Genomic DNA, 26938 nt, shown 5'->3' on the forward strand with positions numbered 1-26938 from the left:
ACTCGGCTCATAACTTTTTAAATACTTTTTTTATGGAAGCAGGGTTATTACTATCATACACCCTAACACAGAAGCATTAAAAGCAAAACCTGTAGCTTGCAGAGGTGCCAACATTTCAAAATAATTTGGAGGCTGCCAAACATAATCAAAATTACTCTTTCTGGTACATAATGAAGGAGCTTGCTCATTAATGGAGGCAATGAGCACCCACCAGCACCCACAAAGCTGGCTCCTTTGCTAGATGCAGAGGACTGATAATGTGTTTGGATACCAGTGGTATGTCTATCCTTGCAGGAACACTCCCTGATATCACATGAATAGTTCAAAAGATGTTTTTTGTTCCCAAGCAAGTAAAGCCTTCTTATTGGCTGAGGGTAGAAGTATTGCCGATCAAGTGAAAGAAATAAAAAATGGTAGGGGTGTGTTACTGAAGAACTCATGGATCCATGTAGGTGTTTAAGCTCTCTAGAAAGGAGTTTCTGCTGCTCCCTTGTCTTCTCGCAGCATTATCTCAAGACTACAAGCAGGTAAAATTTCAAAAGCTCTTGCCATTCAACGGGTGTCCAGAGATGTCGAGGGTAAACTATCCCCAAAACAGTAAGATTTACTAAGCCAAGGAGTGAAGACCAAAGAGTGAGATTTCTCAGATGGTACATCCAGGGTATAAACCTTGAATGAAGCAAATGAATCAAGGCAGCATTAAATGATATTGGCTTTTCTTTGGAACCTCTGAAAGAATACAGACAAAACAGGGAGCAATTTGGGTAAAACTATTTGAGCTGAAAACTGTCTTCTACCCAGTAGTTAAAAGCATGCATATTGGTTTTCGAGCACATATACTTTTAGTAAATGGAAAAGGGACAGGGCAAGGGAAAGCAGTAGGCAGGAAGGTGTGTTCCGATTTCTATCTACTGGTTGGACTGCTTAGTTACTTCTCTAAGGCTTTCTTTTCATGAAAGCAGTGATCAAGACCACAGAATTGATACTGAAGCTCTGACGAGTGAGAAATAAATAGGGCTCAAAGATTGTGAGGGCGAGAAAGCTCTCAAATGAATGAGCCACACTCCTGAGAGAGACTTGGCATCTCTGGAAGTCAGTAGTATAATTAATGTCAAACCAATAATTTTAAATTGGTTTCTTTACAAGGTTCACCAAGCATCCGTAGTCAGATTAATCCTAGCATAAACCTTTGATAAAGAAAAGTCAAAAAACATTTTGCATTATCTAGTAAAGAAATATTCTAGAGAAGTGGTTCCCAACCCTGTCCTGGAGGACCACCAGGCCAGTCGGGTTTTTAGGATAGCCCTAATAAATATGCGTGGAGCAGATTTGCATGCCTGGCACCTCCATTATATGCAGATCTCTCTCATGCATATTCATTAGGGCTATCCTGAAAACCCGACTGGCCTGGTGGTCCTCCAGGACAGGGTTGGGAACCACTGCTCTAGAGCACTGGTTTCCAAACCTGTCTTGGGACAGACAGGGAGAGAATCCTGGAGACAGACTAAATAAATATTAGATAGTTTTTATGTTTTGCTGTTCAATTTAAATATTTAGTTAATTTTATTTTATCTTTTTTTTTTAATCTTACCTGTACATAGACTACATAAATTAGATAGCTGGTTTTTGACTGCAAGCAGCCCGAAAGGCTACGACTCTTACTGTGGGAAAGAAAGTGTTAATAAACTTGGAAACTTGGGGACAAATTCTATAAATGGCATCCAGATTGAAGGAGGCCTACTGCTGCCTAACCAGCCAATTGGGACACACGTTTAAAAAACGTCCCGGGGCAGGCTGCCTACATTGTAGGCGCTTCCAGGAGCCTATAGAGGTGCGTAGGCCCACCTAAGCTTGCCTAAGGCTAGACATGGGTGTGGCTTCGCCCAGAAGTGGCCTTAGGTGACCTTAGGTGGGCCTAGGCGGCTCTACGTCCAATCCCTCCTGCTGGAACCCCCCCAACACAAACATCGCTGACAGGAGGGATGCCCAGTCCCTCCTGCCAGACACCCCAATCATATAAAGTAGCCCCCCTGGACCCCGTCCTCCGCCCCCCACTGGACCCCCCCAGCCCAACCCACCGACTCCCCCTCACCCACCCTTCCAGGAACCCCCCCTACCTTATGCTGATGGCTGGCTGGAAGCATCCTTCCTGCCTCTAGCCGGTAGGCCTGCCTCTTCCCGGTGCATTGTGGGGTGCACCAGGTAGGGGCCCTAGGCCCTGATTGGCCCTCTCTTAGGAGGGGCCTTAGGCACCTGTGCCAACCAGAATCTCAGGCCCCTTTCACAGTGCATTCTGGGATGCACTGGGAGTGACCTAAGATTCCGATTGGCCAGATAATCCCTTAGGCCAGTGATTCCCAAACCTGTCCTGGAGGAACACCAGGCCAATCGGGTTTTCAGGCTAGCCCTAATGAATATGCATGAGAGAGATTTGCATATGATGGAAGTGATAAGCATGCAAATTTGCTTCATGCATATTCATTAGGGCTAGCCTGAAAACCCAATTGGCCTGGTGTTCCTCCAGGACAGGGTTGGGAACCACTGCCTTAGGCCACCCCCCATGGGATGCACCAGGAAGGGACAGGCCCACCATTTGAGTGCAGGCGGGCCATCCGGCTGGAGACAAGAAGGATGCCTCTGGCCAGCCATCACCATAAGGTAGGAGGGGGTCCGGTGGGGTGTGGAGGAGAGAGGTCTGGAGGGGGCTATTTTATGGGTTGGGGTGTCCAGCAAGAGGGACTGGGCATCCCTCCTGCCAGTGATGTTTGCGGGCCGGGGGATTCTGGCAGGAGGGACTTGGCATCCCTCCTGCCGGCGATGTTTGCGGGGGTGGGGGGTTCTTATAGGAGGAATTGGGCATCCCTCCTGCTGGTGATGTTCGGGATGGGGGGTCCGGGGTTCCAGAAGGAGAGACTGGGCATCCCTCCTGCTGGTAGTCTTCATTGGGGGAGAGTTTGCCACTAAACTTATTGAAGCAGAGAGATCCCTTGCCAAGATAAGCTCAGCGGCAACCTGATTCTCTAACCCTGCGCCTGTGACATGGATGCCGGTTAGAGAATTGTGGTATTAGGCGGGCGATTCTCCTGGGCATCCTATACAGAATCCGGCCCTTGGTATCCACAATGAATATACATGGAATATATTTGCATGCACTGCCCTCACTGCATATAAATTTATCTCAGGAATATTCATTGTGGATAGCCTGAAAACCTTGACTGCCTGGGAGATCCCCAGGACAGGTTTGGGCACCACAGATCTAGAATGACACAACATCAAGACAATGTAGTATTTATTTTTCTTGTGCTGCAACATTAAATGAAATCACAGGACAGTCAGTTGTGAAAGATTTGTCTGTCCACCAAAATAAGAAATAGAAAGTACCACAGAAATTTCATTGGAAAAACACTGACCCAATTTCCACAGATTTGCAGTAGGCCTTCAATATTTGTGGGGGTGAGCTGGGAAAAATAGACTACAACAGGAACTCAAGGCAGCCATTTTGATGACGGCTCTGCATGAAGAAGGAGCATAGGAAGATCGCTCCTGCCCTGCATCACCACTAGACCACCAGGTAAGGTCAAGGACAGAGGAGGGAGGTAAGGTCTGGAGGCAAAAAATCCGGCACAAAAAAATTGTGAATACCCGAATTCGCGAGTGGGGAAACCGTGAATCGGGAGGGGGAGCTGTATAACTAAATACTGCTTGTTTACACACACTTTTTTTCTCTGCTTGAAAACTAACTTCAAATTCATTATAAAATAAATGTCCAGGTGTTTCCTGTAATTGAACACATACTATACCAGTAAGCACATTTCTTAACACCTCACCAGCCTGAACTGCAATCATTCCCCACACCAGAGGAAATGCAAATATATGTTACCACACCATCCAAAAAAAAAAAATCACAAGCAAGGGCAGAACAATGTACAGCTCAGGCTAAGGTCAAACCAGGGGAAATAGTTTATTAATCTTAGTTGTGCTGTTATATTTTACTTGCCTTGTTTTCCTGTATGTGCAATTTCTGTGAATTGTTCTCATTAATAGTATCCTGTTTCTACGAGCAGGAAAAGGCTGAGCACAATTTGTTAGTTAACATTACTTCCTATAAGCAGGGTCAACAGTCTGTCCTGGTGGCACTTCAGCAGTCATTGTTCCTTTTGGACAAGCCTAGTACTACACCCCAGGGCTGGTAATACACATCCTCTGCACTGCAGTCCAACCTCAGCTGATAATCATGGAACCCCAGCTTTGCAACAGATTTCCTTCTTCCTGTTTTTGCAGTACTGACCAGAGTCCTATTTTCCTGCTAGCTTTTGCTCTTACAGTACTTGCTGATATATGAAATGAAAATGTTAAACAAATGGTAGAGCAGGAATGCTTCTTTTTATTAAATCATCTGCAGACCATGATCAAAAGATACAGCAAGGAAAGGCCTAGTTTTAGCCAGTAAGGGAATTTAATCTAAACAAACAAAAAAATTTTGAAAAAAAACTGTCTGGGGGAGAAATTGTCTCCAAATGGGTGTTCTCCACATACCATGACAGTAATGAACCACATTTCTAAGCAAATGGAAATATCAAGTTATACAGGTCCAGGTTGGAGGCATTTTGCCAGTCCTGGTTTTAAACTGACATCCCAAAGCTGCAAGTCCCATAATGTACCAAGATGGGCAGATCAGAAATTCAGAACGATCCCAAAATCTCCAGCCTAGAACTGGATAACTTGGCATCTCTGAGGTATGTAGGGTATGATCTCAGTTTCTCAGTTTTACTACTAGCACTCACAGTAGTACTTGTACTGGGATCATATTCATGTCGAATCATTGCTCATAGTTCAAAGTCAGATTCAACGTACATAGAATATAGTTTTTCCTTAGGTTATTTTAAATCCTGTATGCAGCCAATCCTAATAATTAAATAAATAAACAAACAGCATAGTTTAACTTGCTTTAAATACTCATACATACAGCTTCTTCTGGCAAAACAGGCCAGGCAAAACAGGATGCACTAAATTCACTGAGCGTCTAATGATCGTCGCTAAACCAGTTTGAACTGGTTTAAGGATGTCCTAATTTGCTGACCAATGTACACAAAGGGGGCATCCGCTCAAACTCAGAGGAGGGAAATTTGATAGTGACGTAAGGAAGTATTTCTTCACAGAAAGGGCTGTAGATCACTGGAACAAGCTTCCAGAGCAGGTGATCAAGGCCACCAGCGTGCTTGACTTTAAGAATAAATGGGACGTCCTAGTCATTAGTACTCAGACTTAAGGAGGTGGGTCAGTGGAGTGGGCAGACTTGATGGTCTATAGCCCTTTTCTGCCGTCATCTTTCTATGTTTCTAATGGCCCCCTGTGAGCTTTTCTGTGTGTTCATACATTCTCTGACTCTGCCATGCAAACGGCCTCAACAGCATTAAAACAAGGTCATTAATATTTAAACAAGCTCTCCAAATCAATACCCTAACATTGCTAAGGCATATACTAAATTTTGCGACAGCTGCTAAGGATCCGAAATTACAGCAGGTCTGCCATATTTTTTCTTTCTTTTTTTTTTAAGGGAAACAGATGTACATGTGTTACACATGCACAATATCTGTCCCCATAAAAAAACCCCGATAACACCCCAGACCCCTCCACACTCACGATCCACCCCCCCCTCCCGAGGATCCTGCCACCCAATCCCCACACACACTCTCGACCCTCTCCCCATGAAGATCACGGCCCACCCTCGACACATCCCACACTGCCAACCCTCTCCCCTGCAAAGATTGTGAGCCCCAGGACATCCTCCCCTTCTACAAAGATTGCAGCACCCTGGACACCCTCCCCCTATGAAGATCCTCAGCAGGAGGGATGCCCACTCCTTCCTGCCTCTGCTAATCAGCTCCCCCCCCCCACACACACACACACATTTCTTATATGGAAGAAGAGAGAAGGAGGGAATGCCCAATCCCTCCTGCTGGCAGGCCTGCTTCTCCAAAATGGCAGGTCTTCCTCTTCCTGGTGCATCCTGGGATGCACTGGGAGGGGCCTAAAGCCCTGATTGGCTCAAGCACCTACGGCACCTCCAACAGGAGAAGGGCCATGGGTGTCTGTGCCAATCAAGGCCTTAAGCCCCTTCCAGGTGCATCCTGGGATACACTGGGAGGAACCTCCAACAGGAGAAGGGCCATGGGTGTCTGTGCCAATCAAGGCCTTAGGCGCCTGAGCCAATCAGGGCCTTAGGTCCCTCCCAGTGCATCCCAGGATGCACTGGGAAGATGAAGACCTTCTATTTTGTAGAGGCAGGCCAGCAGGTAGGAGGGACTGGGCTTCCCTCCTGCTCTCTTCTTCCATAAAAGGTTATGGGCGTGGGTCGGGGGCGTGTGGGGGGAGCTAAATGACAAGTGGCAGGAGGGAGTGGGTATCCCTCCTGCCGAGGATCTTTGAGGGAGGATCTTCAAGGTAGGAAGTGTGTCTGTGTGGCTGCAATCTTTGCAGGGGGGTGGGTCAGCAGTGTGGAGGGGTCTGGGAGGCTGAGGCAGGAGGGAGTGGGCATCCCTCCTGCCTCTCTTTTTTTTTCAGGGGCTATTGTTGGGACAGGGCAGCAGTCATTGGGGATGCTGGCACAACCTTTTTTTTTTTTTTTTTAATGTGGACAGGTACTGTGCATGTGCCCATTTTAAAAGAAAAGTCTTCCTGCCCCAAAAAGCTGAGTGGCAGGAGGCTGCTTTGGGGTTTCCGCTGCAGCTCAGCTGTTTGACTTCCCATACCGACTCTACGCATTTGTCAAAATCGGTTTTCCAATGACTGGTGGGGTGGGATTAGGGCAGACCTCCGTGAAACTAATTTGCATGCAAAGTCATTGGAAAATCGATCACTGTTTTAAAATCAGATAATGAATCTGCACACAGCAACTCACTTGACTTGAGCGGCCATTTTTAGTGCATCTGGGCCTCAGCCTTCACACAGTTATATATTGGCCAGGTAAAAAAAATACATTATTACACAAGCAGGGACCAAGAAATTCCTCCTAGTTTGTACCTCTTGAAAAATCCTTAATACATAAATCCCTGGAGTAGCACTAAACAACAAGAAAAGGTAAATCAGCTTCTACAAAATTTGAGGAAAACATTTAAAGACCCTCCTGTTTCATGTCTCGGGTAATAGCAGTGTTTCAAGATTCTGAAAACCTCCACAGTGAGCATGCAGCCACCCTTTGACATTTCAGTAAATTAGGATGCTACTGTGCTAGTCTTGATCAGAGGACCAAGCAGACATCACCTTGATAAATCTGAAGTACAAATACAGCTGGAGAATGGACTTAAAATATAGGGATACCACCATTTTTTAAAAAAAGTGAACGCCTTTTATTCCAAAGAATAAAGCCATCTGAAAAATAAACTATATTAATATAAATAAAAGTCAGGATACCTAAGAATAAGTCAAAAGTGGAGCAAAAAAGCTAGTAATCAGAAAAGTAAATATTTTGAAGACTAAAGGCTGCTTTAATTTGGACTTTCATATACAGGGGAAGGAAGGCACCATAATAAGCTGCCTGGCGCAGACTGAGTTTCTCTTATCTTGTTCTGCACAGCAGCTCCTCCATCACTCACACAATGTATGGGCAGCAGGAAAGGTCTTCCTGTTCAGCTCTGCACAACAAAAACTTCACTATCCCCAGACAAAAGCATCACAGTCAGGTAGGGCCAGGCCCAGCACAAGCAGAAAAGAATGAAATTATGTATGTATCTGACTAAAGAGAATATACAGCTGCAAAGTTCCTTGGTGCTGATGCCTATGTCAGGAGTCAGCTAGATGAATGAATTGAATAATATGGTTAGAACAATCAGGTCAAAAATGGATTAATCCAGCATATGTACTTGTCACAAACCAATATACCAGTCAGAATGCTTGATATCGACAGGTTCTCTCCTTATGTACCCAAGCATCTTCCTGGTTTTGACCATCGCCTTTTCTACCTGTTTTGCCACCCTGAGATCATCAGAAATAATTACCCCCGAGTCCCACTCTTCTTCCATGCAAAGAAGTTCTTCGCCTCCTATACTATATCATTCTCCTGGATTTTTGCAGCCCAAGTGCATGACCCTGCATTTTTTAGCATTAAATCTTAGTTGCCAATTATCAGACCATTCTTCAAAGCTTCACCAGATCCCACCTCATGTTATCCACACCCTCCAAAGTGTCTACCCTACTACACAGCTTGGCATTATCCGCAAAAAGACAAATTGTGGATATCCTGAAGGTCCTGGCAAGCCTGGACCAAGTTGAGAAACACTACTCTACACCAATACTTGAGGCCCATTGTGCTACTTTCTGCTGAACAAACTGAAGATATCATTATCACTCTGAATAGGTTTCTAGTGTGAACACAACTTGAATATTGTGTACAGTTCAAGTAGCCCAATCTCAAAAAGAATATAGCAGAACCAGAAGAGGATTAGAGAAGGGCAAAAAAAATAAAAAAAAAAAAAGAGACAGAAGGTCTCTTTTATGAAGAAAAAGTTAAACAGATTAAAATATTTTCTTGTATATAATCCATGGGTAATCACGGTTCTTGTTTGTGAAATGCTGTAAAGCCTGCACCTTTGGATAGCCTGCATCTTGTGATATATGCATACAAGGTCTATCGTGCCGAAATGCAAATCATACACAGCAGACTTTAAGCTTTTGAAAATCGAATATGCCAAGGTTAATGCAAATCGTGAGGCTATGTGTTTTTTCTCTGTGGATGAAAAATCAATCCGCGAGTGGAGAAAAGAACAAGAAATGTTGGGGAAACTCTACCCTTGAAAATGTGCTCAGCAAGGTAACCCTCCAAAATGGCTGACCATAGATATTAACCTTCGGGAAAGAGTAATTACACAAAGAGAAAGTTGCAGCATAGTCTCCACCAAAAACAGACAGCTGCACAGATAAAATTTACTAATTTCAATGAAAGAAAAAACTGGATCCATAATTTCATGAGGAGAAATGGACTATTTGTTAGTGCAAGAATAACTGTAGGACAAAAGCTACCCAGATGATTGGAAAGAAAAAATGGCAAAAGAAAGACAATATTCAACCTGGAAATATAATAAATATGGATGAAGTATTGTGGCATCTGACATACCCGCTACACAAACAGTCACTGAATGCAGCACCAAAAACAGTGGCTATAACAACAACAGGCTATGAAAAGACCAGCTTCACAGTCGTATTGAGCTGTGCTGTGGATGGTCAAAAACTGAAGCCCTTGATAATATTTAATCACTTAACAATGCCCCAGGTGGTGTGGCTGTTTGTGCATCAAAAAAGGATGGATAGATGAATGAAGAGGTTATATAAAACAATGGATTGATAAATGCTTCCAAAGGAGACCTGGAGGATTTTTTTGTACCAAAATCTTTAGTAATATTTGATGCAATGGCCTCACATAAAAAAAGAATTTTGGGCATGTACAGCTATTTTGCCTTGGACTTACTAGGTACAGCCTTTGGACATTTCTATTACTCATGCATTCAAATGCTTTGTCATCAATGATAAATATAGATCATGAAGGCAAATATAGATCATGAAGGGAAACAATGCTGCCCACTTATGCAGAGGTGCGTTCCTGAGTAGAAACTCGCTGGGAAACTGTGAAATCCTCCACAATCAAAGTATTTGAAAAGGTACTCAAAGATAAATGCTCACTCACTGTCAACTCTTTGGAAGATAAGATGAAGATCATGTGTTCACCTATGAAGAAACAGCAGCTTTTGCAACTGAACATTTTGCAGATTCTTACCATGACTCAGAATTTGAGGGATTTTCCACTGATGAAGCCATTAAGTCCTTGTTACAACTCTGGGACCCTTTAACTCTTTCCAGTTCTAATTGGACCCTTCCTGGATTAATCTCTCAAGCATTTTGTGAATGTGTTGGGGGAGGGGGGTATTTCCATTGCATTATTCATATTACTGTAAATATGTGTTAACTAGTGTCATAAGGACAAAGAAATCTTTTTTTTTCTAGTACTTTGAAAAAATTTAAAAATATGTTGATCACTGTCCTGAGGACAAGTACCAGTATATTTTATTCCTTTCGATTGTATTTTGGAGATCATTGAATTGTTGCAGAAATCAAACTTTAAACATTTAAAAATAAGCATCAAGTCAAGTTTGTTTAAAATCATCATTCTGCATGTATTGCCCACACTGAGGGACATTTAATAATTTATCTACCTCGGTAGGAAAGAAAATAGTTTTCAAAAAATTGTTTTATTTTTCAATATAGTCCCCTGATAGCTCCATATACTTCATCCACTTTTCCTGCAATGACTTAACCCCTTTGAAAAGAATTCTTCTGTTTGACCTTCAAACCAGGATGGCACAGCTTCCTTAACGTCTTCATCACTTGAAAACCGCTGTCCACAGAGAGATTTCTTCAAAACTCAGAACAGGAAATAATCATTGGGAACCAGGTCAGGATTGTAGGGTGCATGGTTCAGCTGCTGATACCCACATTCTCGGATGGTAGCCTATGATTGTCATGACAGGTGCCCCAGTACATTGTCGTGAAGAAGCAGTACGCTTGCTGCGAGTTTTCCTCTTCTCCTCGACTCTCACAAAGCAATTATTGTGTTGGCATAACTCTCCTAAGTTATGGTTGTCTTGTATAGCATGAACTCCAGAAGGAAAAGTCTTTCCATCATTCCAGAAGACTTTGCCTGCAGATTTTTCTGTCTTGGAACTTTTTGGGGTGAGGTATGACTTGTGCTTCCACTGCATTGACTCCATTTTGGACTCGGGATTTCTGTGATAGACCCAAGTCTCATCTCTAGTCACCAAACGATGAAAAAAAATGCACTTGGTCTTCAAAGAGTATCTCCTGACAGTACTGGACCCTCGAGGCCTTCTGACATGGTGTCAGCATTCTTGGAACCCATCTTCCATTAACCTTGGACATGTTCAACTTTTCATAAATTATTTTCGAACTTGTTCCTAACGAGATGCCTATTTCTTCAGCTATTCGGGAAACCTTAATCAGTCTGTCTGACAAAATCCTCAACTTTCTTGTACATTTCTGTGGAAGTTGCTACAACAGGCCATCCACTGTGACTGTCATCTTCAATGGGCGCACTACCCTACTTAAACTGATTGCTCCAAAATTTTACTTTGTAGGATGAAGGGACAGAATCACTACAAACTGTAGTCATGTGTTCATGGATCTCTTTTGGCTTATTCCCTTCTTTTGTGAGAAATTTTATCACAGAACGGTATTCCAAATCTAGCAGTTTTTTACTTGATTCACATGAGAACTTTCCTGACATCCTGTCTCTTGAAATGTTACTCGCACTGAGCCGCAACCATGCATGAGTAACCTTGAGACATGTCACAACATGCACAGACTTGTTTCAACATGCTTGCTACTTTCTGCATACTCAGGTAGATAAATTATTGAATGCCCCTCATCTAACCCACTACATGCCAATTCAAAATGTAAAATTGTGTATTATCCATGGAATTTATACAAGAAAATACGATAAGAGCTCTTCAGCATGGAGAAAATACAGCAGAAAGGATGTGATAAAAGTTTATAAAATCATGAGTGGGATGGAATGGTTAATGGGAAATGACAGTTTAACTTTTTAAACAATTCAAGAACAATAGTTTATTTCATGCAGCACATAAAACCTGGTTAATCTGTTGCCAGGAGATGTGGTCCAGACAAAATAGGGAAAAATTATGTCTTACCTGTTAATTTTCTTTCCTTTAGATGCAACAGATGAATTCAGAGACTAGTGAGTTAGCGCACATCTACCAGCAGGTAGAGAGAGAACTGATTTGCAGGTGCTCCTCTTGGATGGAACTTCTCCTGGCCAATTAGTATCCCACTTTGTCCAAGCATCAGGAACCATAAAAATGCATATACAAAAAAAAAACTTCTTTCCCAGAAACAAATCACAAACCAAAGAGTAACCAATTACCAACCCAAAAAAGAAACACAAAATCTTCCGAGAGGGAAGCAACAGCAGATAGGCGGACTGGGTGGGGCTCTGGATTCATCTGCTGCGTCTAAAGCAGGAATCTCAAAGTCCATCCTTGAGGGCCGCAATCCAGTCGGGTTTTCAGGATTTCCTCAATGAATATGCATTGAAAGCAGTGCATGCACATAGATCTCATGCATATTCATTGGGGAAATCCTGAAAACCCGATTGGATTGCGGCCCTCAAGGAGGGACTTTGAGATCCCTGGTCTAAAGGAAAGAAAATTAACAGATAAGACATAATTTTTCCTTCCTTAGCAACATAAGCAGATGAATCCAGACTAGTGGGATGTAGCAAAGCAATCATTAAATAGGGTAGGAAGCGAAAGCCATCTCTGCAAGAACCGCTGTGACAAAGGAAGCCTCCCCACACATCGCCATATCCAACCAGTAAAGCTTAGAGAACATATTGAAAGAAGACCACGTCGCAGCTCTACAAATTTCCTCCAAGGAGAAACCCTTGGGCTCCACCCATGAAGTAGCGACCGCTCTAGTGGAGTGAGCACAAAGATCCACTGGCACAGGCTTCCCTGCCAGCAAGTAAGCGGAAGCAATAGCCTCCCTGACCCAATGAGCCGCAGAAGCCTTGGAAGCCGCTATGCCCTTCTTGTGCCCCAAGAACAAGACAAAGAGGTAATCCCACTGGCAAAAGTCATTAGTGGCCTGAAGATAGTGCAACAGCATCCTCCGACCATCGAGAAGTCGCAAGGAAGAGAAGCATAACCCATAATCCTCCTCCAGGAAAGAGGGGAGTAAAAGAGACCAATTGACATGAAAGGACAAAACCACCTTAGGAAGAAATGAAGGAACCGTCCGCACTGAGACACTGGCCCTTCGCACCTATGCCATAGCCACTAAAAAGACCGTATTTAAGGTGACATCCTTGAGCGTAGCAACACTCAGTGGTTTAAAGGAAGCCCTCTGCGAGCCTCCAAGCACCAAAACAAACACTCCAATCCAGACAGGGTTTCTTCAAAGGAGGTTGAATGCATTGCACTCCCTTCAGGAACTGGACCACGACGAAGCCAAAGAAGAGTGTGACACCCAGCTCCTGTAACAGGCGATAGCCGCCACCTGAACTCTAAAGAATTTGTTCGCCAACCCTTTTGACACACCATCTTACAGAAAGACAAAAGTGTGAGACAGGGAAGCTTAAAAAAGGGAAAAACCCCGCTGACTGCACCACAACTTTAAAACTCTCCAAACTCAAGGCATAAGCTGCAGACATAGACCATTTCTTTGCCTGCAACAAAGTAGCAATAATTCAATTCAAAACCGTTTAGGCCTCAGCCTCGACCTTTCAATAGCCAGGCTGTAAGACCAAAGCGGGAGGGCTCTTCCATCCGAATAGGCCCCTGCGTTAACAAGTCTGGCATCACTGGCAGCCTGAGAGGAACCCCAGTCACCAGCACTACCAGATCCATATACCATGGACAGCGAGGCCAATCCGGAGTCACCAAGACCATCAAACCCCGGAAATGAGCAATGCGATGCAACACGTAGCCTATCGTCGGCCAGGGGGTAAAGACATATAGAAGGCCTCCCAGAGGCCACGGAAGAGCCAACCTGTTGGTCCCCTCGGATTGCTTTCCCTGTGTCTGCTGAAGAACTGAGGAAGTTTGGCATTGCAAGCTGGGACTATGAGGTCCAACTCTGGAAGCCCCCATCTACGAACAATGAGCTGGAACGCCTCCTAAGATAGCTTTCATTTTCCTGGGTCCAGAAGGTTTTTGCTGAGGAAGTCCGCCTGAACGTTGGCCTTTCCTGAAATGTAAGCCGCCGAAAGAAGCGGAAAATACATCTCGGCCCAAATGAGAAGAATCCCTGCTTCCTGTGACAGTCGAGGGCTCTTAATGCCCCCTTGCCTATTGATATACGCTACCGCCGTGACACTGTCCGACAGGACCCTGGTCGGTCTGCACTGTACCAGCGTTCAAAACTCCAACAGAGCAAGCCTGATCATCCTCAACTCCAGTAGATTGATAGACCAATGACCACTGAGCCTCCTCCAGAGACCATGTGCCCTGCGCAGAGGACCGAAGGCACCGAGCCCCCAACCCGTCAGACTGGCATCCGTTGTGACCACCAGCCATTCCAGGGATGTTAGAGGCATCCCCTTGAACAGACTAGCACTATCTAGCCACCAATCCATACTGTGCAAGACTTGGGAGGTCCACCTGAAGTGACAATTGTAATCCTGAGACACCGGCGACCACCTGGAGAGACTGCTGCAGCGGCCTCATATGAACGTGGACCCAAGGCACCACTTCCAAGGCCGCCACCATAGAGCCCAGAACCTAGACATAATCCCAAACTCTCGAGTGTGGCACTTGCAGGAAGCGCACCTGTGACTGTAATTTGTTATCCCTGTCCCAGGGCAGAAACATTTTCCCCTGCGCCATGTCGAACAGGACCCCCAGATGCTCTAAGGACTGAGAAGAAACTAGAGAACTTTTCCAAAAGTTGACTACCCAACCCAGTGACTGTAGGAAGGAAATCACCCTTTGTGTCACCTACAAACTTTCTTGAAGAAGCCCGGATTAACCAATCGTCCAAGTACGGGTGAACACGAATTCTCTCCTTCTGAAGAAAGGCCTCAACCACCACCATCACTTTGGAAAAAGTGCAGGGAGCCGTGGCTAAACTGAAGGGCACAGCTCGAAACTGATAATGCCGTCTAAGAATAGCAAAGCGAAGATACGGCTGGTGCGGGGACCAACTGGGGATATGCAAGTAGGTCTCCTTGAGATGGAAGGTTGTGAGGAATTTATCCAAAGAACTGCTGCAATGACGGGCTTCAGGGTCTCCATCCAGAAGTGTCTGACATTGAGAAACCATCGACTCTTGAGATCCAGAACTGGCTGGACAGACCCCCCTTTCCTTCAGACCACAAAATAAATGGAATATCTTCCCTGGCCCAACTACTCCCTAGGAACAGGAATCACCACCCCATGTCCAGAAGCACCTGGAGGATGCTTCTCACCAATGCCACCTTGGCAGCGCCTGAACACAGGGACACCAAGAAAGAATCTGCGATGGGAGAGGAGAATTCTAACTTGTAACCATCTCGAATAATGTCTAAGTCAGACGTTATCTAGACCCACACTGAAAGGACAGCGGTCCCCCGATTAAATCACCAGAGGGAGCCAAGACCTCATCATTGGGAAGAATGGGAAGCATGAGGATGGGTCTGAGGATGAGCTGAGAGTTGGTGGCGTGGCAGGCCAAAAGGAACTATTTTGTGAATACTTCAGCTTGGCATTATAAAAGGACCCATAAGAGGAATTGTACGACGGCTTACCTGGCCTATACCGCTTGATATCACGAAAACATGGGCAGGATGGCTGCGCCTTAAACAAACTCTTAAGCTTATCCTCTGGCAAGTGCTTGGACTTGGAATCCCGGAAATCCTTAACCAATTTCTCCAAATCCTCTCCAAACAACAAATGGCCCAAGGGGGACATCGACAACTGCGGCACCTCTTGCAAAATATAAAGCCCCTGGAGTACTTTAGATATAAATGCGGGCAGCTCTTCCCGATAGAAAAGGCGAAGGGCCATGGGATCATCCGCCTCTCTGGTTAGAGACTCCCCCAAGTCCATATCTTGCAAATCCTTTAAATTCCCATCCTCCATGGACCCCGTGATCCCATCCAGCAGCATTTCACCCCTTGAGCCCATCTTGCCCTGTCAGTTGCACCGCCGAAACAGTGTCGTCCCGTGAACTGACCCCGGGCTCCAATGGCATGGCTCCTTGGAAGAGGAACGCATTTTGCATCAATAAGACAAATTTGGGGGGAAACAGCATTACCGGAGAACCAGTCTGCAGCAGGGTTGATTCCGACGTGCTTTGCCCCGCAGCCACTTCGACATCAGTCAAGATGCTATTTGTGGCTGCCCCGACCATATCCTGACTATGCCCCAAAACACTCGGCTTCAAAGTGACGAGCCAACTCCAGGGTGAGTAGCGAAGAGGCAGTGTCTGTTTGGGAAACCAAACTGTACCCACTACCATATTCTTTTGCACGAAGGCACCATCTGAGCAGCCCACCGCGCAGAAGCCTAACAGTGTTTGCTACTTTCCACAGCACGAACACCATTTAATTCCCTCTGCTGCCATGAATCACCAAAATATAAACCACAAACTGCAACCACCAATGCACATGCACTCACTACAAATGAACACACACAAAGCTACTCACAGTAACTCGACCCCGCCCACCAGCACTGCCATTCCTGTCAGGGCTAGAAGTTGCAGCTCATCTAGGAAGGATAGATATAACCCTACTTCCTTCAAATAGACTGTTCAGGGTTTTTTAAACCAACTGGGAATGAACAAAATGTACAGAGATCCCAAGAAACCCCTCAAACACTGGAGAGAGGTTGGGGAAGCCAAACACCCCTGCCCTAACTGAAGCTGTAGCCACAGTAGTAAATTCCACTTTTCAGTCTGTGAAGCCAGGAGCTAAAGGAACAGCGCTTGCTGGAAAAAGAGCATACTAATTGGCCAGGAGACATTCCATCCAAGAGGAGCACCTGCAAGGAGCACCTGTAAATTGGTTCTCTATCTCCACCTGCTGGTAGATGTGTGCTATCCCACTGGTCTCGATTCATTTGCTGCTATTGCTAAGGAAGGGTCCTTTTACTAATTTGCAGCCATTCAATGAAATTACATGAAAATACTTTCAAACCAAATAGGAGGAAATCCTTTTTCACTCAAACAATCATTGTTATGGAACTCGTTGCCAGAGAATGTAGTAACAGCAGTTAGAATATCCAAGTTTTAGAAAAGGTTTGGATTAGTTCCTGGAGGAAAAGCTAACAGGAAAGGAATGGAAAACAAAGATAAAAATGTTATAACGCCTTTGCATTGCTCTATGGTACAGCTGTGCAATTCTGGCTGCCATATCTCAAAAAAAGATATAGCAGAATTAGAAAACGTACAGAGAAGGGTGACAAAAATTATAAAAGGGATGGGGAGACTTCCCTATCATGAAACGCTAAAGTGACTAGGGCCCTTCAGCCTGGAGAAGAGAAGGCTCAGGGGAGATATGATAGAGGTCTATAAAATACTGAGTGAAGAGATGAATCACTTGTTTACTTTCCAAAAATACTAGGACTAGCACACTTACTATAAAGCTACAAGTAGTAGATTTAAAACAAACCAAAAAAAATATTTCTTCACACAATGTGCAATTAAACTTTGGAATTCATTGCCAGAGAATGCTGTGGAATTAATTGGCTTAGCAAGGTTTAAAAAGGGTTTGGATAATTTCCTAAAAGAGAAGTCCATAAGACTTATTGCTGAGATAAACAGCATAGAATCTGTTTTACTCCATGGGATTTTGTCAGATACTTGTGACCTGGATTGGCTACTGTTGGAAACAGGATACTGGGCTTGATGGACCTTCAGTCTGTCCTAGTATGGCAATTCTTATGTTCTTATGTAATCCGATACATATGGGGGAAGCCACTGCTTGCCCTGGGATTGGTTGCATGGAATGTTGATACTATTTGGGTTTCTGCCAGGTACTTGTGACCTGGATTGGCCACTGTTGGAAGCAGGATACTGGGCTAGATGGATCATTGGTCTAACCCAGTATAGCTTAAGAAAATGGCTTTAGCACACCATTATATGTTTTTTCCCCAGACACCAAGGCCATTTTTGTGCAACAGTAAAATGGTTGATTTCCCATTTTTTCAATTAATGGTCATGTGCTGATGGTGCCATTGGCATGCTGCCATTAAAAACAATTAGCATGTGAGCACTTACCAACACACTAATCCTGTGCTAAATCAGTTAGCACATGACAATTAGCTGCATTAAATGGTCAGCACAGAATGCTCATCATTCTCTGCCCCAACACACTCTTCATGGTGATTCCCTAACCTCATACCACATTTGCGGGCAAAATATTCCAGAAGGGTCTGGGCTACTGTAGCTTTATTTTCTGATCAGTGCCTGGCCCAGGAACTGACAGGAAAGTGAGGTTTGACAGTTCAGACCCTCCCCCACAAATTAAAAAAAAAGAGGCCCACTCGCTCCCGCCTCCATCGCTGGTGCTCCCCAACAACCAAATACAGTACTCGACATCCCCCAGCAGCAGGAGGGATGCTCACTCCCATCACCCCCACCCCCATGATAATCAAATACCCAACACCCCAAGCAATAGGAGGGATGTCCTGCTGCTAACCGGCTGCCGCAAGTTCCTTCAGCCGCAGAGCAACACAATCAGGAGCGCGATTTGGTGCTGCTACTCAGTACTGAGAGGCATCCTTACTGGCTCCCGCAAATTCTTATGGGAAGGATGGAAATCACCGGGCATGGACTCCTATCAGTTTATAATAAAAACTACAAGGTGTTAATTAGGGCATACACTGTACAGATTTCAAGCAACCCTGCACACAACATTTAGAACAGGCCTTATGCAGATAAGTGTGACCTTATTTAACAAATGAATGTAGCTTAAGGTGATGTTTTGGGTCACCCTAATTACCTTATACCCATACTATTCTCAGCCCTCAAGAGATGCCACCAGGGGATCAAGAAATCATATCCTCTGGCTTTATGCACCTAATCGTCATAGGGTTGGTACAATGTTTTAGCTATTATATCTTTTTAAGTATTTTCATAGTTTTGTTATTTTTTTCTCTTTATATATATTACTCTTGTGATAATTTTAAAATAATAAATATTACTGAAGAGTATTAGTACTTAGCTTGTACGGAGTGGTTGCTGATAAGGGATAAACAAGCCAACATGTTTCACCCGTAGAGGGGGTTTCCTCAGGGCTACTATCCCTTCTTTTTTTTTTATTCGTTTTTCACGACGTGACCACCCGATCTAAGTTCTCAAGATGGCTTAGATCTAAGTTCTCAAGATGGCTCTGAGGGCTGAGAATAATTGTGAGAATAGTATGGGTATAAGGTAATTAGGGTGACCCAAAACATCACCTTAAGCTACATTCTTTTGAGATTTCACCTTATACAAAATTCATTGTTTAAGCCTATTATCCAACTTATTTAACAAATGGCACACAAGTTTAACATGTGAAGATCTCAACATTTACATGCAGAACTAGGCAAACATAATAGTCTGGTCACGACGGTGGCTGCACTTTTCAAGGCTGAATTGTTCCCCTGATGAGCCAAATCGTTTGGTGAAAGTTTTGAAAGACATAACTGGTTGGAGCTCAGTCGTCTTTTTCAGCTAAGTCCTTGAACGTGCTTCCGTTTGACTTTGCCCTTTTTCTTACACCTGCGCTGTTACGTGAGAGAGTTGTTGTTGTTCTTTTGGCCATTGAAAGTACTGAAGGCAGTTTATTTTGTACCTGTTGGTTCCCACTGCTACGTTAATCCGAGGCTTTTTCTCCCTCTTATTTTGGATGCATACTGGGCTTTGAAAAGGGGAGTCATTCAGTGTCACGGGCTCACAACATTATTACAGAATTATAAGAGCATAAGTTATGTTGATGTCCTCATAAAGATTTGTAAACGTAATAAGTCTCTAAAGAGCTGCTACATTACAGCATGCCATCAGCATATCCTGCACCAGACAGGTCAGGACAGCGACACTTAACCCGGGCCACACCCACCGCCTCTGACAGCTCCCAAAATCTGCAAGAGGGCCAGCACAGGTCGCGAGTGCCCCGACGCCGGCTGAGGGGAAGGGGGGGAGGAAGTCAGACGCTGTTGCCGGGGCGGCGGAAAGATGTCAAGACAGTGCCGGGCAGCGGCAAACCAGGCCCGCCCGGAAGGAAATGGAAAGGAGAAGCCGACACTCGCCGCAGGCAAGTATCGGGCCGCCGCCGCCGCTGTCTCGAGCTCTTATTTTACCTGAGAGTGGGCCCGACGCATGCCGTGTCGGTGCTCTCGATCTCCTGCAGGATCCGCTCGTGCTCGGGGACGCTCTCCAGGCTCTCGTTTTCCGCCATCTTGCTGGCGCGGGGCAGCGCGGCGTCCGAGGCTCGCTCTCGGGTGCGGTGGCCGCGCCACCCGGCAGGGGGAGCGCGAGCGTGCTACACTGGCCCGCGGCTGGTTGACCTGCGCTCAGGTGTGCGCGAGAGGAGTCGCCGCCCAGCCCTCGGACGAGCCACGGAGAAGTGGGGGTTGGGGACGGAGATTCACACACAGTCCCTCTTAACGCCTTACTTGTACTAAATGGAATGATTGCAAAATGCATTTATGATGTCAACAACAAGCAAAATTAAACAACAGTAGGGATGCTTGGGTAATGATGTCTAGTGTGTGGAGAATTTTACACCGGCCCTTATATACTGTAATGGTGAGTGCTAAATGAATGAAAGTAACGGTGCATTTTACTTTAAAAGGAGCTTTTAATACACCAGCTGCCCCTATGCTGCCATTAAAAGATATAAACTGCTGCAAGTAATACATTTAAAGCAAACTTTTGTCGTCGTATAGTTTATTAATGAACAATGTAGATGCAAGTGAGATGACTTGCCAATTGGTTACTAAACAGATGCAGCAAGCTTGCTCAAGCGGGGGTTAGTTTACTGCACAGTGCACGCGATCATTAGCGTTGATTGGAAAAAGGTGCATAATTATCTTCTATACATACAGCATGAAGCAGTGTTGCTAAGCAATGTCACACAATGTGACAGGGTGGATGAGGAGAATATTTATTGTCATTTGTAAACTGTATGTTAATATTTAAAATGTTCCCTTGGGGAGTTAATCTTCACATTGAACTTTTTATGTATAGGTGGAATATACAGTAAATGCTATTTTATAGTAACCCTTTTGTCATGTATCCCTCTTTTTATTAGATTTCCTTACACATCCAGGGGTGGTGGGGAGGGAAAGATATTTTGATCATAAGAATTGCCGCTGCTGGGTCAGACCAGTGATCCATCATTCCCAGGCGTCTGCTCACGCGGCGGCCCCCAGGTCAAAGACCAGTGCTCTAAATGAGTCCAGCCTCACCTGCGTATGTTCTAGTTTAGCAGCAGGGAGATTCAGCAGACTTGCCAAAGTATGCACTTAATTAAAAAAATGCATCCCTCAATCCCACCCCAAAAGATGGTGGGGCAAATCCTCCCCCAGAATCACGTTCAATTGTTGTATACAGACAAAAGAAATCATTATCAAAATAATGCTGCTAGCAACCGTAGAACTTGGGTCAGCTTTCTACTTGGGCTGGCTCAGCTCAGCTTTCTTTTCCTCTGATGCCATTTTGTGCACAGTCCAGCCATCAGGGTGAAAAACAAAATAAAACCCATTGCATTCTCAGAAAAATCACAGAAACATAAATTTATTCCTTCAAATCAACTGCAGTGTTCACAAGTCACTATGCTTCAGTCAGCCACCCAAGCTAGTCCTGAATGTGTATACCCTAGAGCAGTGATTCCCAACCCTGTCCTGGAGGAACACCAGGCCAATCGGGTTTTCAGGCTAGCCCTAATGAATATGCATGAGAGAGATTTGCATATGATGGAAGTGATAGGCATGCAAATTTGCTTCATGCATATTCATTAGGGCTAGCCTGAAAACCCAATTGGCCTGGTGTTCCTCCAGGACAGGGTTGGGAACCACTGCCCTAGAGCAGGGGTAGGGAACTCCGGTCCTCCAGTCGGTTTTTCAGGATTTCACCAATGAATATGCATTGAAAGCAGTGCATGCAAATAGATCTCATGCATATTCATTGGGGAAATCCTGAAAACCCGACTGGAATACGGCTCTCGAGGACCGGAGTTCCCTACCCCTGCCCTAGAGGAAAGGAGAGACGGGGAGATATGATTCAGACGTTCAAATACTTGAAGGGTATTAATGTAGAACATAATCTATTCGAGAGAAAGGAAAATGGTAAAACCAGAGGACATAATTTGAGGTTGAGGGGTGGTAGATTCAAAGGCAATGTTAGGAAATTCTACTTTACGGAGAGGGTGGTGGATGCCTGGTATGCGCTCCAGAGAGAGGTGTTGGAGAGTAAAACTGTGACTGAGTTCAAAGAAGCGTGGGATGAACCCAGAGGATCTAGAATCAGAAAATAATATTAAAAATTGAACTAAGGCCAGTACTGGGCAGACTTGCATGGTCTGTGTCTGTATATGGCCATTTGGTGGAGGATGGGCTGGGGAGGGCTTCGATGGTTAGGAGGGTGTAGATGGGATGGAGTCGATTTTAACGGAGATTTCAGCAGTAGGAACCCAAGCACAGTACCGGGTAGAGCTTTGGATTCTTGCCCAGAAATAGCTAAGAAGAAAAATTTTAAAAATTTAAATTGAATCAGGTTGGGCAGACTGGATGGACCATTCGGGTCATTATCTGCCGTCATCTACTATGTTACTATGTAGTCAAATATTCAAAATCCAGTTAAAATTATTTAATTAATTATAATATTGTAATAACATAGTATGTCTTCTTGTATTAATAATTGGGAGGAGGGGGGAGAAAATAATTGTTTTATGTATTAATTGTGTTTTTAATAGTGTGTTTTATGTAGTGTTTATGTTCAATTAATTGTATTGCACTGTCAAAGTTTGAAAATCAATAAAGATTTATAAAAAAATATATATATAGTAACCCTTTTGTACTGTACCTTATTCAGCGGATTAGCAGAAAGGCAACAAGGAAAAAACAAATGCTATTGTGTTTCTGGTCTTATTATACAGTCTTCTTCCCACTTGTGAGCCCATGATTCAATATCATGCTGCTGCTCAGGCATTCGCGTCCATTGATGGATGACCAGTTTCTCCTGATGTATCTCATAGAGGTGCTGGTCAGTGGTTTGGTGAGATTGTTTGCTGTGTTTTTGTTCATCGGAAGTTCACTGCTGCACTGGGTTCCATATTCTGGACAATCAAGATTCCAGCTTCTACAATACACTCTGTGGAGCATTTCTAAGAGTCATCAAATGGCCTCTTCTACTGTCATTTTCTATATTAGTGTGTTTCTTAGATTTTGAAGAGTCTTTCATAGGTCGTTCTCTACAAGGGTGATCACTTGATGGCCTCCTGGATTGTCATGGATGGTATGATCTCCTGACTCCTCTCCATCCAAGAGAACATCTTCAGTTGTCTCAATACAGTATGTGGTAGATTGCCTTCATCATCATCAAAGAATCGTCATCCTCTTTCAGTACATCTTCAGCTTCCCATTCAATAAGATCTCAAAACAGCATTTAATATAAGGTGGCTTTCATGTTGACATGTACATGCACGATTCAATAGCTGGCTGCTGCTGCTCAGACACTTGTGTCCATTAGCCACATCTTTGCACAGACATGACCCACAAATGAACCTTTTTATGCCTTGGCTGTTAGTTTGATCACATTCTCAAACAGAAGAGGAGGTCCAATCACTTCACAACCACAGGCTCTTGGGTGAAGGCATGCTTGTTTCTCTGAAATTGCAGCATGTTCTTCTCATGATTCCTAATGTATGCACCTTTACATAGATTACTCCTGCTGGTTTGTTCCTTAGCAGAACAAATTAAATAATTCATTGACTGGATATTGCGCGTCTAGATTCTAAAGTACTTACAGGATACATAATGATTTTATAATTTTATTTAGGACCCCTGCTGCCCTCTTTGTGGTATACATAAGTGCAGTAAATTTATGTGTGCAAAGGGTGTGCAAACTGGATTGGATTTATTTACTTGATATATCATAATCTACAATAGTGTCACAGCTCATTCAAAAAGGTAATAAATAAATCCTATTAAATAAATAAAATTACTTAGTCACTGGTACAACATATACATGTAGATATATCTAAATTTTACATATTAAGCCAGTCTAACTCTCAATACCTCCATTTTACACAAGTTCATTAATTGTAGTATTGTTGGAACAATAAAGTCTTAATAACTTTTCGAAAAGCAAGATAAGATTTTGAGGCTCATTTTCAAAGCATTTAGACACACAAAGTACCTTGAAATTGAGCCCTAACTGATAACTTTCTAACTAAATGTTCCATAAAGCTAGTCCAGCATATGAAAAATGTGAGTACCCAGTTATAGAATTACCCTTCACACAGTTCTTTAGCTTTTTACTTGCAATAGCACACTTGTGACTTGAGGATATGCATCCTGGTTGGATAATGACACATCTTAGTCCTCAGGCTCCTATAATATACCCAAACTATGCAATATTCCACAACTGACACCTGGTCATACCCTACTAGAGGGCTTTTTTACATTTTTTTCCCCTATCCTACCACAAGAAATATGTTTAATTTGTATTCATTGTATGTTGTTTTCCACAGATTCTGGCAAGGATAATAAGGCCTTTATATTATATTATGATGATAGAATCTGTTGTTATGGAGACTGATAGTGTTATCATTTCATCATTCCTGTAGTACTTAACACTCCAACAATTACCACATCTACTGTAATAAACACATCCAGTCCTGAGAATTTAAAGCAAGCTTTTAAATGTTTTAAACCAAAGTCCATTATCAATGATAGAATTTGAGAACCTGAAAAGTTCCCATTTTAATAAACGTAGTTCATTCTATCAGAACTGGAAAGGTACCTCGTATATGCCACAGAGTGCATGGCATTTCTAGAGGCATCCTTCACACAGTAGTGCTCATTTTATAAAGGTATTTTTACATTTGAATGCTATTTTATTTGTGTAAAATGTCACTTTAAAAATCCCTATAATGTAAAAGTGTGCAAAATGACAGACAAATGTAGCTTTATTCAACCTAGGTGTAGGTATGTTCATGAACAGGTTGTGGGTGGAGCCATGCTTGTGCAGATTTAAAGAAATATATGCATCAATCACCTATACTTTACATGTGGACATATATGCCTGCTTTCAAGCTGGTGTAAATATCCATGACTTCAATTTAGCTGTGATTTCAACAGTTTTTGTTCCAGTCACATATCAAAACACTTAAGCACCTGCTTGTACTTACAATCTAGGTAAATGTTATAAAATTCCCCACCAAGTGTGTTGCCTGTTATATGTCCCCAACATGTCTGCTCAGTCCCCATTTCTTTATCTTTCCACTTCCCTCCCTTATATCATATTCCAGAGTGTTCCCCACCTCCAGAAACCCCTTCAGCCTCATCACTACACCCCTAGCTTCTATCAGCTTTAATATTGTTCTTGCACCCCCAGACTTCATCACCCTTTAGCTACTCATTTCTGTTTCTCTGCACAATGGTTTGACATTTGCCCACAGAAATTCAGCATAGGGACTCTCTTTTCCCTCCTTGTAATCACTGGCATTCTCTTCTGTAAGTGATTCATAAAGATATTGTTTAGTTTGTCATGTGGGTATGTTATGTATGTGTGCTAGGTGAGGATAGTGTGTGGCATATGGAAGGTGAAGATTTGAGGTGTGTGGTGTTTAAGCTGTATGGCATGGTGGAGGGTGTGCTACTGTAGATTTCATCTTTCATTTAATATATTACACCAGGGAGAATCACAATAATACGTTCATACTAAGAACATAAGAATTGCCGCTGCTGGGGTCAGACCAGTGGTCCATCGTGCCCAGCAGTTCACTCATGCGGCGGCTCCTAGGTCCTACCTGCATACGTTGGGTTCAGCAGGAACTTGTCTAACTTTGTCTTGAATCCCTGGAGGGTGTTTTCCCCTATAACAGCCTCAGGAAGAGCGTTCCGGTTTTCCACCACTAAAAATATGTCGGACAGTATAATAATCATGATTCATAAGATTCTCTAAATAAAAAGAAAGAGCTTTGCATTTCTTTCTAAAGGATAAGAATTTTCTCTCTGACCTATTCTCTCGTAACTATTTCAAGTATACCGTAGTCCTAATAACAGACTACATAAGTGTATATGGGTGTCTTACAAACAATGGATGATGTAATGACATCAACAATTCTTGGTTAGTTATAGAACAAAGAACATGTGGAGCAGCATTTTAGGAAGGCTGCACAAGCCTGCCTAGAGACGTCCAAGTCGGGATACCTATATTTAGGCAAGTATTTTCAAAAAGGGTCTGCCAATGTGTATGTATGCCTGCATGGACATCCCAGTGTATGCCTGCATGGACATCCCAGTGAGAGGACATCTAGCAGGAGCACCCATTTTAGAGATGTAGATAGCAATAATGATGTGGTACTGCCACATCAATGTTCTGATTTTTACACCACAGACACAGCGGTGCCAAACACTGCACCACTGTGGCAGCATTCAACCATTTCCTTGGTACCCTAGGACATTCTCCCCCCCTGCACTGCAACCCCTTCCCATGCCAGCATCAAGAACCCCTTAAGCAGTTTTAGGAACTCCCCCTCCCAGCATCAACACCCTCTTCTCCTTCCTCACCCCCTTCCCCCCAGACATCTTCAGGAACCTCCTTGCCAGCATCATCAATGCCCCAAGGCAATTTCAAGACCCCCTTCTACCAACATCAACAACTCCTCTCTGGATGGCCCATCCCAAAAAAGGAAGCCCCCCCCCCACGTGGCTATTTTCCCAGGACCCCTCTCCCCAGGGCTATAATAACATGAAGGAGGCCCATAGGCCATCAGTCCTTCCATCCTCCTGTCCCAGTCTCTGGACATCCTGGGAGTCGCTTGCCTAGTGCCTTCCTGTGACTCAAAATGGCCACTGAGACTTCTAGTGGGAATATTGTGATATTACTGCTAGGGATGATGTGGATAAGGGTTGTGGTATGTGAGGTGTAAAGTATGAGGAGGGTGAAGATTGTGTGAGGAACTGAGGGTGGGAAAGGTGGAAGCAACAGAGAGAGTTGTGTTAGAGGGCTAAGTCAACTTCAGTAGGAAGGCAGATTTTATAATAAAGCTGTAAAATTTCACATTGAAATTCCTAGTAGTTACTGAGAAAACAGCTAAAAACTCTAGGGGGATTACGTTTTTTTTTTTTGCCTCACCTTGTAGAAATAAATATGTTATCCAAATGCAATAAAATGTTGGATATTTAATACATTTTGGGCCTCTTACAAAGCTGCGGTAGTGATT

General features: G+C 43.8%; 1 protein-coding gene across 4 annotated transcripts in view; it reads right to left on the bottom strand.

Annotated features, from left to right (window-relative positions):
• EXOC6 (exocyst complex component 6) overlaps positions 1-20233 on the bottom strand; it is a 254284-nt gene extending 234051 nt beyond the window's left edge. The window contains exon 1 of one of the 4 annotated variants that reach the window (XM_033941888.1): positions 19845-20233. In XM_033941888.1, coding sequence (XP_033797779.1) covers positions 19845-19942 — 98 coding nt within the window. In that variant the 5' untranslated portion in view covers positions 19943-20233. Of the gene's footprint in view, positions 1-19339; positions 19471-19844 lie in introns of those variants that run through there. The other 3 variants (XM_033941883.1, XM_033941884.1, XM_033941887.1) reach the window with 3 other exon arrangements.
• Between the last annotated feature and the right edge of the window lie 6705 nt (positions 20234-26938).

The sequence above is a fragment of the Geotrypetes seraphini genome, chromosome 4 (genome assembly GCF_902459505.1).
Source record: "Geotrypetes seraphini chromosome 4, aGeoSer1.1, whole genome shotgun sequence".
Classification (NCBI taxonomy): domain Eukaryota; kingdom Metazoa; phylum Chordata; class Amphibia; order Gymnophiona; family Dermophiidae; genus Geotrypetes; species Geotrypetes seraphini.